Below are 16,169 nucleotides of genomic sequence, written 5' to 3'. Positions count from 1 at the left end.
GTGTAGGTCAGAAAACAGGCAGGCAGACTGGTACCAAACTAGGTACTGCAGCGTTTGCAGTCTAATTAAAAAAGCATTTTAACAAGAACGAGATGGTGCTGTCTAAAGATGCTATTTTAGCATCCATTCTCACCCAAGAAACATTTCTGAGCTGCTTTCAGAGGTCTTCAAGGAATAAATTCCTTTTGCCAAGTCTCTCAGTGAGGAAGCTAGCAGAGATTTTTCAAGAGTCAGACTCCTACTTGAGACACAACCACATCTTCATTGGTGTATCATGGGGATTGGAGCTAGAAGTTTGTGTCAATTGGGGAGGCCATGATGGTTCACAGCACCAGAAATACAGATGGGGAAACACAGCTCCTAACTCTTCCTTTTAGTTTCAAAATTGACCCCAAGGACTTACATAAAAGCAATGCATTTCCTACGGACCCCTACTCAGGCATGCCAGAGCCTCAGTACCTCCGGAATATGATTATAAAAGTTAAATCTTGGGGTTGTGCAGGAGGCATATCCAAGTGACCGACTCAGCACTGACTTTCCTTATGGTATTTGCTGATGGAAATTCTGCCAAGTTCCAAAATAGCTAGTTCAAGCCAATTCTCGTCCTGTGTCCCTCTAGGATTCATCAGTCCACATATGGCAACAGAAGAGTCGGCCCATATTGCTTCTCTTCACAACCTGCCGACTTCCCATAGGTGGATTACTAAATCCTGAAGGGAAGGGAGGGACTGGCTCTGAGTCAAAGGAGCTTTACCATCTTTACAGAAGAGTTCAGTTTAGCTACCCCTGCTGAAATTGTATCAACTCTTCCTAAAGTGTTCACAGTAACACCTGGGAGAAGAGCTCTAATAGCATAGATGATGCAGCCAAAAGCCTTTGTTCTCACATCTAGGTCAAAGGAAGACAAGGTCTTTTCTGTAATCAAGGCAGACTGAACAAAACAAAACAGAGGGGCACAGGTAAGTAATTTGTGAACATAACCAAGACACGAATGGCAGCTGACCCAAGAATTAAATAAAGCATAAGCCAGAGGTTGCAGTTACTATTACAGGTCTACCATTTACTGAATACCTGTCATGTACAGGGCACTATACTAGGCACTCATATTTCTAGCCACAATCCTGTGAGATAGGGTATGATCAGCCCATTTTATAGAGGGTTAAATAGGCTCAGAGAGGTTAAGTATCTTGACTAAAGTCACACAGCCAGTATAAGACAGAACTAGAACTCTGACCTGTCATGTCAAAACCCACTTTCCTTTCAGCTTGCTTTACTCTGATGAGGAACCAGGATGTAAGACAGAAGGAATAACTAGAACGCCCCCCAGACACTCCCGTCAGAGCTCCCATACCTGCTGGTGCTTTCATACCTCCAGTCAGCTCCATAGTTAGCTTTTCATTTTCAATCATTTTCTTCTTTTCTTCTAATTCAGCAATCAAGTTCTCTTTCAGCTCAACCTTCTTGTCTTCAAATTCTTTCACTGCTGCCTTCTTTTCTTTAATGTAATTTCTTTCCACTTGTTCAGTCTGAGCAAAAGAGAAACAAAGGCTAGAGGTACATGGCCCTGGCAAACCAAGGCTCCGACTTGAAGTCTGGCTCTGCACTCAAGGGCAAAGAAAATACCTTGACTAGAAATATGAGAAATAGTTGCACTCATACACTTGTAGTCACAGGGTGTCTGGGAGCCAGTTTTCCAATGAATGCATAAAACTGAACCACAGCATGTCTGCTTGTTTCTGTGAATATACCTCACTTGCTACTCAGGTACATCCTCTCTTCTCCATCTAATGTTTTATGGCTTGTATGTTAAAATAGAATGTAAATTTCTCTAAAATAGTAAATAAACCCTTTTAAAGACAAAATTTCAAAGAAAAATTAGTTCATTCCAGATGATACATCTATAATTGAAATTAAGTATAAACAACTGAATCACAATGGCATGTTACTATATTTTTTTGGTACTTAGAGTAAGATAAAGAGTAGAAGATCATTTATTAGATATCTGAACCCCAAAGTACTCAAACACTGGAATTATACGAAATAAAAATTGCATAAGCACCCATTTTCTAAATCTCGCCACTGCATTAAGTGAAGAAGCAGAGGCTTTATGATGGGCTATGGCTGTGGATCGTGCAATCCTTCAGGCTGTGACCATGTGTGCTGCACTGACTTCAATACTAAAATGGTTTTCAATAATGTGGCTCTGATAAACCATGATGTTTTCACATTCATAGGTGGCTCTGACAAACTCATGACCACACAACACACACACACACACACACACACACCATCCCAGGAAGAGTATATCATTCAAGATTCAGGCTGTCATCTCTGTACCAAAGCACTATGTCTCACACAGAACCAGCACTCATAAGTCTGCTGAATGAAAGGAAAAATTTTAAATCCATCTTTCCTACTGACCCAGAGAGTTTCGGCTTAAAACTGAACTGTTGAGTCAATTCAGAAACTGGGCTGTTCTGAGTATATAACAAATTATTAGGCCATTATAATTCAGACATACTACCAAATGGCTTTAATGTGAGATCAAAGTCAACAAAAAGCAGTGAGGGGTGAGTGTTCCCTAATCCCCTGTGATAAGGACAGGGTGCCCAACAAACAAATGAATAGAGGGAATTTCTGAGACCAAATGCCTTTTAGTCAAACAGAACAGTGATTGAAGACTTCCAGCTGGGGGCTTCCCAACTATCTGTTTGGTGACAGAAGGAAAGGCTACCGACTGGGTAAGCAAGATTCCAATCTCAGAAAGGGCCTGCAAACCCAGAACATACATGGTACTTACTTCCAGCTGGAGGAAGAGTTCTGAAAGAGATAAAATGTGCAATTAGATTCGCTAGGCTGTGTCACCTTTCTAGACAGTATGTTAGGATTCATTTAGAAGCAGTAATTGCTTTCTGAAAGCACGGTTACCCAGAGCAAATGTTTTCATCAGCAAAGTGCTGATATACATGAAGGGGAAGGATGCAAGAAGCACTCAAGTCTAGTTAAAAGTTGGCCCTGAACATAATCAGCTCTGGTGGTTCAGCCCAAGGACAAAAACAAGCAGCAGGAACCAAACTACCCTGACAAAATAAAAATAAAAGTGACCCCTTCTTTCACTCAAAACATACCCTCAGGAAGTAACAGTGCACTTACTCCAGAAGCAGAGTCAACACTGATGTCTCTACAGCGTTCTACGAAGGGCTCTGCGTGGTAAGGACGGACATTCCCCAAGAATTTAGAGGGCAGAGGTTCTGAGCCCTCCTGGGCTTTCCTCTCAGGCCACCAAGCCTATGCTCGTGCCCATGTCTCCACCAGCAATGCCCTCTGGTCTCTCGACGCATTTCCAAGTTTCAGATTCAATGCAGCCTCCTTTGTGAGGCCTTTCCTGAGGACCCTTCACTCACCAACCTCATCCCAGAAACCTAAAAGTATCCACCCCACCGTACTGAACAGGTTATTTAGCCCTCACTGTGTGCCGGGAGATTAGCTGTTTACCCATCAGCCTCTCCCCACTGCTAGATTGTAACCCCCTCTGTACATCCAGGTCTTGGAACAAAATAGCTCCATGGCTTCTTTCCTGGGTGACAGTGTGGCTGCTGTATACGGTCCACAAAGATTGCTGGTGGACCAACATCTCCAGCGGATGCTGTTCACATTTCACTGTAGTCTCCTTTGCAAACCTAATAAAACCAATGGATCCATTCCTTCATTTAAAAAAAAAAAAAAAAAGCACATATGCACATCCACACACACTTCATAAGATTTTGAGAGTTTCAAGGACTCCAGATTAAGAATCCAGAAGTCAAATAACAGTTACTGAATGAAAATATTAATTGAGGAAAGGGACAAGCCACTCATTACTTTCTAACCCCCAGAAGCCCTGGTCACAGTGGCACTAGGAATCTCTGGGCACATGAACCCAGGCACACTCAGCCCAACATGCTCGCTCCTGACTGCTTCCGATTAAACCACGCACGAACGGCCCAGACAGCTGAAGTTTGTGCCATTCTGAGAAATCACACCTGCACCAAGTCAAACTGGCAATTAGAACTCAGAGTTGGTAGTGGTTGTTTTAGTTAAAGCAGCCAGACAACAGCCACAACTAAAGCAGGTGGATTATCTCTGCAAGAAATGTGCTCTTTAAAGCTCAAGATGTGACTGATTTTAGGAACTCTTTTGCATCTTATAGGGGCGGGGTAGGGGGGAGGTATGAATAATCACATCAGGACAGGATTAAGTAAGGAAAAACAACTTAATATTCACCCTGTAGTTCTAGTTTAAGAAAAATGGCTCACATCAATATTCTTTCCTTATATCTTAAACCAATTCCATGAGGTAGGTTTTTCTCTACAGAAGGGGAAACTGAGGCTCCAAGAGCAAACTCCTGTTTAAAGGTATAAAATCTAAAGTGATAGAAGACCTGGAACTAGGACCTCACCTTATACCTCCTTTCCCTGCTAAAAGGGAACTCCAAGAAGAGGGATGAGGATTTTAAAGATGTCTCCAGGAGATACCTCAGGAACTCGGACTGGAGTCGGGGTAACCATAGGGGCAGACAGAATGTAGTTGGGCAGGAGGCTAATGGATATTTAAACTGCTATTTCCATCTTCCCAACATCCCTCACACCCTTTAGCTCCTCGTCTATCTGTTGGTATACACTGGACATCTACAAACTGGAGGAGAGAAGGAAGGGTTCCATTGATAGACAACTGGAAAGTCACTGGATCAGAAAGGTGGAGTGCAGCAGCCTGGGGGCGGGGGGCACCCAGACCTCATTTTAAAACCCAACATTACTTTCACCACTGCAGGAACAAACACCATACTGGCACTCAAAATGCTGGCTGATGAGGAGCTTCAAATTTTAACACTTACATAGGTTTCCCATAAGCACAGGAAAATGTGTTTACACACTTTAAATAATCATCACATCTTATTTTTTGCATGATTTTCTATTTAACTCATAATGTTCCTTCATTTATACATTTGGCTATCTTCTGTTAATGAAACAGCGAGTTTCTTTAAGTCAAGAACGATGTATTACACTACTTTATACTGCTTACGGAGCTAAGAAGAAGCAGATGCTCAATACATTTTTGTTGAATGAATACATTTACTGTATGCTACAAACCAAAAGCATACTTTTTCTCTAAATGCTTATAATACAACACTTGAAAAAACAAGAGGATACCCCTTGCTCTCAGAGCACAAAATACCAGAAGTAGCAAACTCAAACCAGGAGTGAAAGTATCTACAATCCTTTTCCATGTCAGCTCCTTTAATCATCCATTAAGCCAGCCACAGAGACATGAGAATGTGCAAGATGACTCTTGGGGCATCAGAGAGGATAACCTAACTACAAGGAGCCACCACTAACAACCTCGTCTACTGGCCATCCATTAGCCACTGGAATAAAGACAAACCAGTTTTATATAAGTGAATCTCTGAAGTCTCTCTTCCCTAAAATTCTCCTCCCAATGAAGTATTCGAGATACATTTTGAAGACTAGCTCTTTTGGTCACGTTACACTGATGACTGGCAAAAGGAGGAAAAACTGAAGATGATTTATTTCCATTTAAGATAAAGCCTTACCTGCATTTCGTATCCTCTCTTTATACTGCTGATCTAGTTTTTTCATCCTCTTCTGATATTCCTGTAATGTACCTGATTTTGAGATTTACAAAATAAAAAGTTACTTTAAAGATCTGCTTTCCATTTTGGTTCCTAAAATTATTTTCTAGTACCAACAGTGACTGTCTTAGTAACATCAGAATGAAACACAAACCAAAGAAAGGCATACAGAACTAACTGGACTATGGCTCTCAACCAAGAAATCAACTCAACCTAGTGGATTAAGACTAGTGAGAGGGAGGAGAAAGATGCAGGCATCCTCAAGTGATTCTGATTCCCTGCTGCTACAGTTTGAGTCAATGGACTTCTTTCCTGGAAAAACCTCATTCTCTTTCTGTAAGGTCTAGATCAATGCTGTCCAACAGAACTTTCTCTGCAATGATGGAAATGTCCTACATTGCACTAATATAGCAGCCAGTATCCCATGTGGTTACTGAGCACTTGAAATGTGGCTAGTGCAATTGAGAAACTGAACTATTAATTTTATTTAAATTTAAAGTCACAAATGGCTACTGACAATACTGGATAGCTCAGGTATAGATTCTTACTGAACCTTTACTCATTTCATTGCTAATTATGAGAGGCCCAATTACTGTGGGAAGTGTTTCCTGATCATAATGCTTTAGTAGGATATTTGAATGGCATCTTTTTCAAAATCTCTCACTCGACCATGCCTTACAGAGTTGCTCAAGTGGAATGTCTTTCTGTGGCAATACTTCTACGACCATGAAGAGAAAAAATAAAAACAAAACAAAGATGTATGACTGCAATTCATGGGAACATTTTTCACTATTAAGCAGAAATCAATAGAGGATGGGCTAGGCCAAGCAATAAAATACTTGGTGGAAAAGTTGTTTCATTGATGAGAGACTCCACAAAATGAAGCCGGAGCTAATGGCAGCAGCTAAGTGTCCCTGAGTTCTCACAGTGTGCCTAACAGTGCTAGTCAGTCCTGGTACATGATCTCATCTACTTTCCTTTTCTTCGTTTTGCAGACCAGAAAACGAAGCAAGAGAAAGTGATGTGTCCAGGGTCAAATTTCTAGAGAGCAGTGAAGTTGGGATCAAACTCATGATGGGACTCAAGAGCCTGTGCGCTCAACCCCCGTGCTGATATGCATTTAACAGGAAATAGCATTTGACAAGATACAATCCACTTTTAACTTACCAAGGTTAAAAGAGAAAACATCATAAGGATAACCTATGGTTCATTAGCATTTATTTAAAAATAGTACAATTTTCTTATTTTTTGCTAACATCGCTCCTAAAAATATCTAGCTTTAGGGAGAGTGATTTTCAGTTCATGCTCTACAGAAGGCCCTAAGTGAAATTACAAAATAGTTTGAAAATCATCACTTTACTGGCAGAAGTAGCAAAATATATACCGGGACAGCTAATATCAGCCCCACCAAATTTTAAATCACTCCCAAAGAGAAATAAAATACACACGTTTCAAAGGTTTGTAATATTAAGAGGTATATTCAGAAATGAAGGATTAAATCATATACCAACCTTCCTGCAGCTGCTGCAACTGTCTCTTGAGAGAAGCCAGTTTATCCTGATACATCCTACAAAAAAAAAAAAGCCACACTGAAAGACAAAAACATTCAATATTCAATTCCAAAATAATCTACACACAGAAATTACCTGAGCTGTTATGGGAATGTCAGCAATGTCCTTTAGGAGAGAGAGAAAACTAAAGTCTGTCAGATGGTATAAAATGTACCAGCAGCTAAAAGGATCAGAAAGGAACAGGGATTCTAGGTTTCTTGAATCATATCTCAATTTTTAAGATTCTCCTATGTTATCCCACCTTTAGAGAATCAGTCTAAAATCTACGAAGATGAGGATATGCAGATTTTAATAAATAAGTGACAGTGACAAACAGGCAAGAACATATAAAGAAAAACTGAAAATGTGGCACCATTTTCTTCTGGATTTAGAAGCATAAGTAACACACACCCACACGCACAAATGTAGGTAAGGCATTAGACACAGTTCTTATATCAACTCTACAATTAGATTATAAATTCAAAAAGAGTAAGATTAGCATGTTTTTCTATGTAGATAACATAGCTGTATAAGCACTAAGTTAATAAACCTTCATGTCATTTTTAAAACACTGCTCTTTTAGGATCAGAGAAATAATAGTAATTCAGTAACAGAAGTTAAAATGCATAATTTATTTGCAGCCACAGCTGGATAACACACAGCGCACACAAAGCAAAAGAACCTGGCGTGTTATTTTTTTCCCCCAACACCAAATGGATTATAGGCAATTATAATTATACACTCTGGCAAGTCTATTTGAATGGTGGATTCCACACATAAATCACATTTCAGCAATATTTTTGCTTCTACCTGAAAAACATTCCCAATTTCACAGCAAAACAAGATTTACAACCTGAAAGTAAAACACTAACAAATAACAGACACAATAGTCTTCTGATTTGTCAAGTAAAGGCTACAAATACAATCCAACTACCTACAGGTTGAAGAAGGAGGCAGAATCTGAGAATTACTCAGGTCTGATTCTTTTAGGGAAAATTCTGATGCACTATCAATGCTCATTTTCAATCAGAGAAGGCATTTGATTTTAATCAAAATTATTTTATATATCATCAAAAATTAAGGGGCATATTCAATTAAAAGGCAGTCCCTAAAGAATGCTTAAACTTATCAAGTATAAGAAGGAACAAGTGTGTATACTGCACACAAGAAGTCAGTACTTGGAGCCCAGTGTGTTAAATTTTCCACCACAATGAGTATACCAGACAATGCCTTTGAATTCTGAATCTGTCTTTGAAAGGGAATATTAACAGATTGAAGAAGTAAATAGCAACAGAAAATTCAGATTCGGGAAAAGTACAGGTATGTGAAAATACATTTCAGATAGGTCAAAATAAATCGGTAAAAAGCCTTGAGAAATATTTTTTTTTAAAAATGCAGTTTCAAGGATGAAGCTGTGAGAAAAATCACATGAATTATTAAAGTAATCCTTTCTTCGGCACTACTCAGATTTAGCTGAATTACCCCTTGGGGTCCCAAAGCTTGAAAAGAATGTCAGAATCCAAAGGATGGTCATAAAAACATTTGCAAATAAGACCTATAAGGAAAGAAATGTGGACTGCCTATAAAATTCCGAAAGTCAAATCAAGATCCTCAAAATACAATCAAGTACTTCGTGTGTGTGTGTGTGTGTGTGTGTGTGTGTGTAAAATTCAGTCTCGCACCTGTGTTTATAACAGTGAGTGGTTTTAGTTCCTCTGGGCATATTTAGTTGAAGACGATGAGAAGGCATGGGTGTGGATGTATGATAAGTGGAAAGGGCACTGGACCAGGAGTCCTACTCTCCTATCCTGGTCTCCCCCAGCTCTCTAGGAATCTAACTCACCATCTAGCTTGTAATCAGTGTTTGGTGGGGTCACACCCATTTGAGAACCTAGCGGCTGTGAAACAGCATTTGCTCTGACCAGTGGTTTTCACATATAAAAAATGATAATAAAGTGGGAACAGTTCTCTCCTGTTACATGGCCTTATTCTTCTGAGATCATTCCTCAAGGTTCTTCTTAACCTCCCCTCAAAAGATTCTTATAACAGGAGGACTGTTTAAATGTGACAAATTTACAGAGGGGAACGGTACATATATATACGTACATATATATATGTGTGTATATATATATGTATGTATATATGTGTACATATAAACATACATACATATATATGTACACATATATATACATATATATATATACACACATATATATATATATATTATATAGTCTTTGGGAACACTAAAGCCATACACACAAGGTCACTATAAAGATTTCCCTGTCAATTCTGCATTCCAAAAAAGAAATCTAAAAGTCATACTCACTGTTCTTTCATTTCTACATAGTCTTCTTCATCATGCTTTGCCAGGTCAGTTTCGCTAGCATCTTCGGTGTCTAAGTAAAATCAGAGAAGGGTTTGTTAAAATCATAATTCATAGAGTTGGTATCATCTGACATAGTGACACTTTAAATAAACTTCTATATAATGAAGTTCTACTCTGTGCAGGCCTGTGTAAAGCCACCAATGAAAAATATTATGGTTACTTCAAAAAAGAAAATGCCATTTTCCACGTATATGCAGTCAGATTTATGCAAAGAGCTTGTCCTTATCAGAAGTGCAGCCAGAGAACAGGGTGCATCAGACACTGGCAGTTACAATCAAGGCTGCTACTTCTGGAGAAGCAGCACTGGCAGTTCAGGAACAGATATGAGTGTAACACTGGAAAACTAGGCAGGCAAGCCGTGATCACTAATCCAAAAGCAACTTAATACGTACATACTCTTCTGGTATATGTCCAGTTTGAACCCTTAACAGATTTTTACCTCTCATCTATACAAAGGAATCCAAATCAATGAACCGAACTCTAATAATTAAAATATTTTCAAAGTTACAACTAAAATGAGACAAGATAATCAAATGGAAACTGTTTCAGAACATTTTAAACATTGTTCTTAGGATAAGCAAATGCCTGGAGCGTCTACATAATTTCAACAACTCTAAAGGAGGAAAAATTCAGTTTTGACTTCACTGCTCCCCCTTGTGAGCATGAAAAGCAGTACAAGCGAAAAATGATTCGCATTCAAAATTCTGGTTAAGCCTTGTCTTCAAATATAATTTAACCAAATGCAATTAGTTCCTTCAACTTTATATTTGCATATGCAGCTGCCTTTAGAAAGGCTGTTACGAGGTCAATTCTCCACAAACCCTTCTCTCTTTCAGCGTTCCTGCGATGTGCCAGCCACCGTACATGGCACTTGGGGAACTCAGACGAATAAAACATACTTCACATCCTAGGCAGCTGGTCTAGCCTTTTGCTCCACAGCTCTATGTTGTGCCAAAAATATTCCACCCATATATATTGGTCTCTATCTCCTCTTTCTTCTGCCTTGTCCTTTATGTTCATCTCTCTCCTCCTCCAGCCACCTCCTTCCTCAATCCCTCTAAACGTGTTTCTCACGCTTGCCAAACTGTAAAGCCCAGTTTGAAAAGCAAAGCCCTGAGAGGCAGGAATGATAATGCCAATAGCATGGAACTTAAAACACACCACCTGGGCACTGTTAAGCAAATCCCCACCTTCCATCTATGCCTGTTTTCTCCAGTGGTGGAAACATCTCCAGAGTACCAGGCTTTAAAGTACCAGCACAATACTTTATGCATTGTCTCATTTATAGTCCTCGCACCTACGCTGGGAGGCCCTATTACAAGTTGGGGAAACTGAGGCTCGTAACCTTAAGTTGTCTCAAGTCAACAGCCGGGTTAAGCGAGTCAAATTTAGACCTAGCTCTGATTCTAGGTCCCATTCTTTTAGCCAACTTGTGCGGCACTGCCCAAAGTAGGGCTGGCTAAAGCATTTCCTCGGAGTAGGGGGTAAAGAGTAGAAGGAGGGGGGGATGGGAAAGCAACTTGGGAAATAGGAAGCCAAACTGGGTTTTACTCTAATCCTCTCAGGAACTAAAAAAGCAAGGGTATTCAATGGAAGGCTTTCTCATTCCAACCAGTGAAAATCTGAGGCTGAACCAGAGACGGTGGGGGGGGGGAGAGGGGTAACTGTGACAACAGCTCCCTAAGTCCCTCCTTCCCATAACCGTAGGGTACAATGTACTCAGAGCTTCCCCTTGCCCTGCACAGGTTGGGGTAACTTCCCGGAGGCGCGCTCCTTCCAGCGGCCACTCCGGCCAGCCCAGAGGTCGCTCCGCCCCCCTCCCATGCAGCTCCATCCCCTCCCAGAGCGGTCCCACCCCCCGCCCCGGGCTGCCCAACGAGCCAAAGGACGCGCCTTCGTCCGACTCGCGGCCCCGGCAGCTGCGCTCGTCGTCCTCGGCGCTCTCCAGCTCTTCGTCCTCCTCAGGGTAATACTCCGGAGCCGGCGGGGCTCCAGCCGGGGCCGGAGCCGGAGCCAACAGCCCCGCGGCACTCATGTCGCCTCTGACAGCAGCTGGGAGTGCCACGCGGGGACCGCGGCCACCCGCCCTGAGGGCTCGACGCCCGCCTAGCAGCGCCTGACGGAACCGCCAACTTGAGGAACGGGAGCCGCGGTGACCCCTTCCCCGTTTCGGACAAGCTCCGCCCCTCGCGCCCGCGCTCGGCAACGGGGGCCTCGCGCCGGCGGCGACTTCCGGGTCGCGAGCTGTCCGAGGACTGCCTGACTCCGCCATCCTTCAAGGAGAAGACAGGCTGTCGGACGCCCCCTTCGCCTTAACCCTAGCCCCTTCATCGTCGTCTTAAAAACCTCAACGGGGAGGGGCGGAGACTGGATCTCTAGAGTTAGGCAAATCCTTGGCAGGCCTGGCCACGGCCAGGACCCCGAAGCTCAGAGGCGACTTCCGAAATCAGCCGCCAGGCGGCGCCTGGGGCCAAAACAAAAGTGAAAATCATTAGCGAACTGAGAGGTTGAGGGTTTGAAGGGCTCTGAATGTGATCTCTTCTTTAAGCAGGTGAACGACATTAGCCATCCCCTTTATAGTTCGGGAAACCTAGACACTTAGAGTTTGCGTGATCATCCCGAAGAAAAGGAGCTGGGCTCCTCTCCTTACCAATTGAAGCTTTATTGAAAACTAAAAACCAAGGATGCTGGTATTCCATCCTGGAGTTGGGGTTAGCAAAACCGTATTTTCCCAGTAGGTCCTTTCCGTTTGTATAGGTTAACCCACTAAGATGTTCTCCTGATTTTACAGGTGAGAAAAAAGCTCTCACTTGCCTGAAAAAATAATAGCTTCCAGTCTGCCTTGTTTAGGTTCCCAGAGCCAGGCTCTCTACAGCAGAGGTCTCCAACCCCTGGGCCACAGCCCTTACCAGTCAGTAGCCTCTTAGGAACCCTCAGCTGCAGGTAGTAAACTGAAGCTTCATGTGTATTTGCAGCCGCTCCCCAGCACCAGCATCGCCACCTCAGCTCCACCTCAGATCATCAGGCATTAGATTTGCATAGGAGCACTGGTCCCTGGTGCCAAAAAGGTTGGGGACTGCTGCTCTACAGTACGGCTACCTCATATTTCTTAGAATATTAGTTTTTTTTCCTAAAAGTGGTTTTCTCAGTCCAATAACTGCTAACCATTCTCAGCTGGGCAAGTGGCACGTTACAGGAAGTTAATTAGGCTAACTTAAGGAAGGCGTTATGTGGAAATTTAAGAGATCTGAATATCTGCGAGAATTTGTGTGACTTCCTGAGTAGAAGGGGACACAGTGTCACAAGCTTTGCTTAATGAACAAGTTTAGGTTGTCCCTTATTTATTTGTGTGTAGCAAGAAAAGGGATAAGGAAAAGGGCCCAGAGACATTTAATGGATTGTCCAAAATAACCATACACTTAAGGTTCCACAAAGTCTCCATAGAAAAAGTAGCCTACAAGTAGTGGAGTAGAACACAGTGTAAAAGAGTGAAATTTAACCCAATTCTCAGATCTTTCATGACCAAATTTATATCTGAATTAGCCCCCATAGGGTTCAAAGTGAAAAACGTTCTCATCCCATTTATTTTAACATTTTTCATTTTCTACCTTGTCTTACCTAAAATTTTGGTTCTATTTGTGAGGGATTTTTTTCCTCCCAACAAAACTCAAGAATTTCCGGAATGGAATGCTGCAATGTCTTTCCAGGAGTTCAGAGATCTTCTGAAGCTCCTTCTAAATAAGAGTCATTCTCAGGGCTAACTGTAGGTCCACTATATATAAACTAGGATTTCAGAACTGTTTCTTGCCCAAAGGATGATGTCATTTTCTTTTTTTATGCTCTTAGATCATATCTAAATTATTTATAATCAACTACATGGAGCAACTTGAGTTGCTACCAGTAGCAGTAATCATAGACCAGAAAAAGTACCAACATTTTAGAAATTAGAGTTCATTGATACAATGAATTTTTAAAAAGATTTCATTGATAATTGGTTTCCTTTCAAGACACTGGGATTTTTATCTTATGTTTTATTTCTATTTTTATTTTCCACAATATAGGATTTTTATTATTCAAAGATACATATTTAAAAGGAAAAAACATCACTAAAGTGCCATAAACTGATAAATATGATTAACAAAACTTGCTACATCTGAGAATCGAAATAGAGTGGCAGAAGAGACACTAATCTAGGAATATCTACACTACACAACTTGCTTTCTTATTATTTTTATATCATGCTGTATCTTCTGTCTTTAAAATTCCTTCATTGTATTTCTATTTTCTTGATTGCAAATAACACGTTAGTGGTCATGCATTTCTTTTTATATGAATAGACACAACTGAACACCTAGGTGGTGAAAACTTACCCCATCTTATCCATATTGCCAACTTTAGAATTGGTAAGATGAACTCAATAAATACTCTTTAGAGAAGGAGGACCTAGTGAAAAAAATTCTCTTGCTCAGCCTTTATAGTTGTTTTAATATAATGGTTTGGAGCAGTTTCTCTAGGCCTATAAAAATCAAGTTCCCTCAAAACCAAGTTTTATCTTGAAATCTCTCTGCATCCCTTCTCAAAATGGCACTCCGTCATGCTGCTCAGGAGACATCTACTTCAGAACTAGTCTTAGAGTCCTGCCAGCCCCATTTTCACAGGCCTTTTCTGTATACCCTAACACTCAAAACTTTAAAGGGGAGAATTACAATTGGAATGGGGTAGGATTTTAAAAATATATAGTGTTTAGAACACAAATTTTGTCAGTGGGAGTTCACACAAGAGTTAATGATGGAGTTTTCTGAGAATGAAGTCCAGGGCTTAGAATCAAATCGTGTCCCTGAAATGAAACAATTTTTTCATAAAACGCTAAATTGTCAAAGTCCATAAACGGGTTTAGGGGTGAGGGTAGCAGTATTCGGTTTCTGGTGTTGTTTAATCAACATGTCTAGCTGATTAAACGAAAATATAAATAATGGTTCTGAGTAACATGATGCACTTTCACCCCTGGCAGGAACCATCTTTCAGCTTGGGTCAAGATGGGTCTCTGGTTAACACAGGGTGCACTTGGATCAAAGTTCATTATACTTTGGCCATTTGTTTACACAGAATCATTAAAACATGTTTGAAATCTTGGTAAAGCTAACTAGGTTTCCCCTACCACACAGTTCCTGTTCTGCCTGTCGTAATGATTATCAAAACCTACAACCTGATTATTTCTAAAGCTTTGTCGTCCCTATCAAAATGTGCCCTATCACCACTGAACATGCAGTTGTGCAGAGTACGCATCTAATAGATTTCTTTTTCCAAGGGCATTAAACTGACGTTTGTTGAATGCAATACAAAGAAGGGCGGGCAACTCCCTTGACGAAGATATGAGTTTAAATCCAGGAAATATTTACAAGTCCTGAGTGAATAAATGCTATATTAATTTCTGGCAGAATTACTTAGAAAGCTGTACAAGGTCTAGCGGAAGAACCGGGACCTCCTCAAAGGCTCTAACACGGTGGTCCAGAGGAGTCCCAGAGGGCCGTGGCCTCTGGAAGTCTCCCAAGAAAAGTAAAGGCTCAGGGAGGAGTACCATGAACTTTGACCCAGCGCAGCACAAACAAGGATGACCGCACCCCAGGCGGGCCCGTGGGTAACTGAAGTTGCAAGGTCTTCCGTGTCTGAAAAAACCCCGCCCCGCCCGCCCCGCCCCATCCGCCATGCATAGCTCCACGCCAATCCTCAGGCGCCATCGACCACTCGGCTTCTCAGGCACCTTCAATCAAGTACCTATATCCGGCCCAAGGCCCAGGCCCGGCGATCAAGGAAGGTCAGTAGAGAGCCTATCGGAGCCGAGCTGGGGGCGTGGCCGGGGGCAGGGGGCGGGCGTTCTGAGACCGTGGGGCGGAGCGCGCTCGGCGCAGTCGGGTGCGATTGGCCACCCCTGGCAGGAGCCGCACCTCGGACAGCAGCAGCGGCGGCCGCGGGAGTGTCCGTGTGGCGCCCGGCGGCGGCGGTGGCGGCGGGGTCCTGCGTGAGAGAGTGGGACGCGACGCGGAGACCGCGGGCGGAGGCTCCGCGCGGCCGGACCGGGCACTCAGCGACCGGACCAAGGGCTCCGCCGGGGGACGAGCTGCAGAAGAGCGACTCGGGAACAAGTGTGGGAGAGGAAGCGGCAGCGGCGACGCCGGGCCCGGGTGGTGACAGCAGGTCTGAGGTGAGAGCACCGGGGCGCGGGGCGGTGACAGCGTGCGCCAGGGCGAGGGGATCTTGGACAGAATGAGGTCGGGGAGAAGCGGAGTGAGGAGAGTTCCGGGAGCGGGTTGGACGGTCCGGACTGTGGAGAGGAGACCCCGAGAGGGGCTGGGGCAGAGGTTCGGGTGAGGGACCTCGAGAGAAGGAGGGGACAAGAGAGTCTAAGGGGGAGACCCCGCGAGGGGCCGGGACAGGGGGTCTGAAGATAGAGGACCCCTACAGGGAGCGGGACGATGGGTCTGAGGGGAGTCCCGAGGCGGGTCGGGACGGCGGGTCTAAGAGAGGGGACTCCGAGAGCAGCCGGGATGGCAGATCGGGGCGGGGGAGTGCCTGACAGGGGCGAGTTTGAGGGGCGTCCCCGAGA

General features: G+C 42.9%; 1 protein-coding gene across 2 annotated transcripts in view; it reads right to left on the bottom strand.

Annotated features, from left to right (window-relative positions):
* SUDS3 (SIN3A corepressor complex component SDS3) overlaps positions 1 to 11,872 on the bottom strand; it is a 32,551-nt gene extending 20,679 nt beyond the window's left edge. For both annotated transcript variants that reach the window (XR_005653985.1, XM_039868272.1), the window contains exons 1-6: positions 11,459 to 11,872; positions 9,506 to 9,575; positions 7,141 to 7,196; positions 5,591 to 5,662; positions 2,801 to 2,820; positions 1,370 to 1,526 (exon numbers count right to left, since the gene is read on the bottom strand). Coding sequence is in view for 1 of the 2 variants with exons in the window: in XM_039868272.1 (XP_039724206.1) it covers positions 1,370 to 1,526; positions 2,801 to 2,820; positions 5,591 to 5,662; positions 7,141 to 7,196; positions 9,506 to 9,575; positions 11,459 to 11,837 (754 nt within the window). In the remaining variant the exon portion in view is untranslated. The remainder of the gene's footprint in view (positions 1 to 1,369; positions 1,527 to 2,800; positions 2,821 to 5,590; positions 5,663 to 7,140; positions 7,197 to 9,505; positions 9,576 to 11,458) is intronic.
* Positions 11,873 to 16,169: the final 4,297 nt, after the last annotated feature.

The sequence above is a fragment of the Pteropus medius genome, unplaced genomic scaffold (genome assembly GCF_902729225.1).
Source record: "Pteropus medius unplaced genomic scaffold, Ma_sr-lr_union100, whole genome shotgun sequence".
Taxonomy (NCBI): Eukaryota; Metazoa; Chordata; class Mammalia; order Chiroptera; family Pteropodidae; genus Pteropus; species Pteropus medius.
This window is presented reverse-complemented; position numbering and strand designations above follow the sequence as displayed.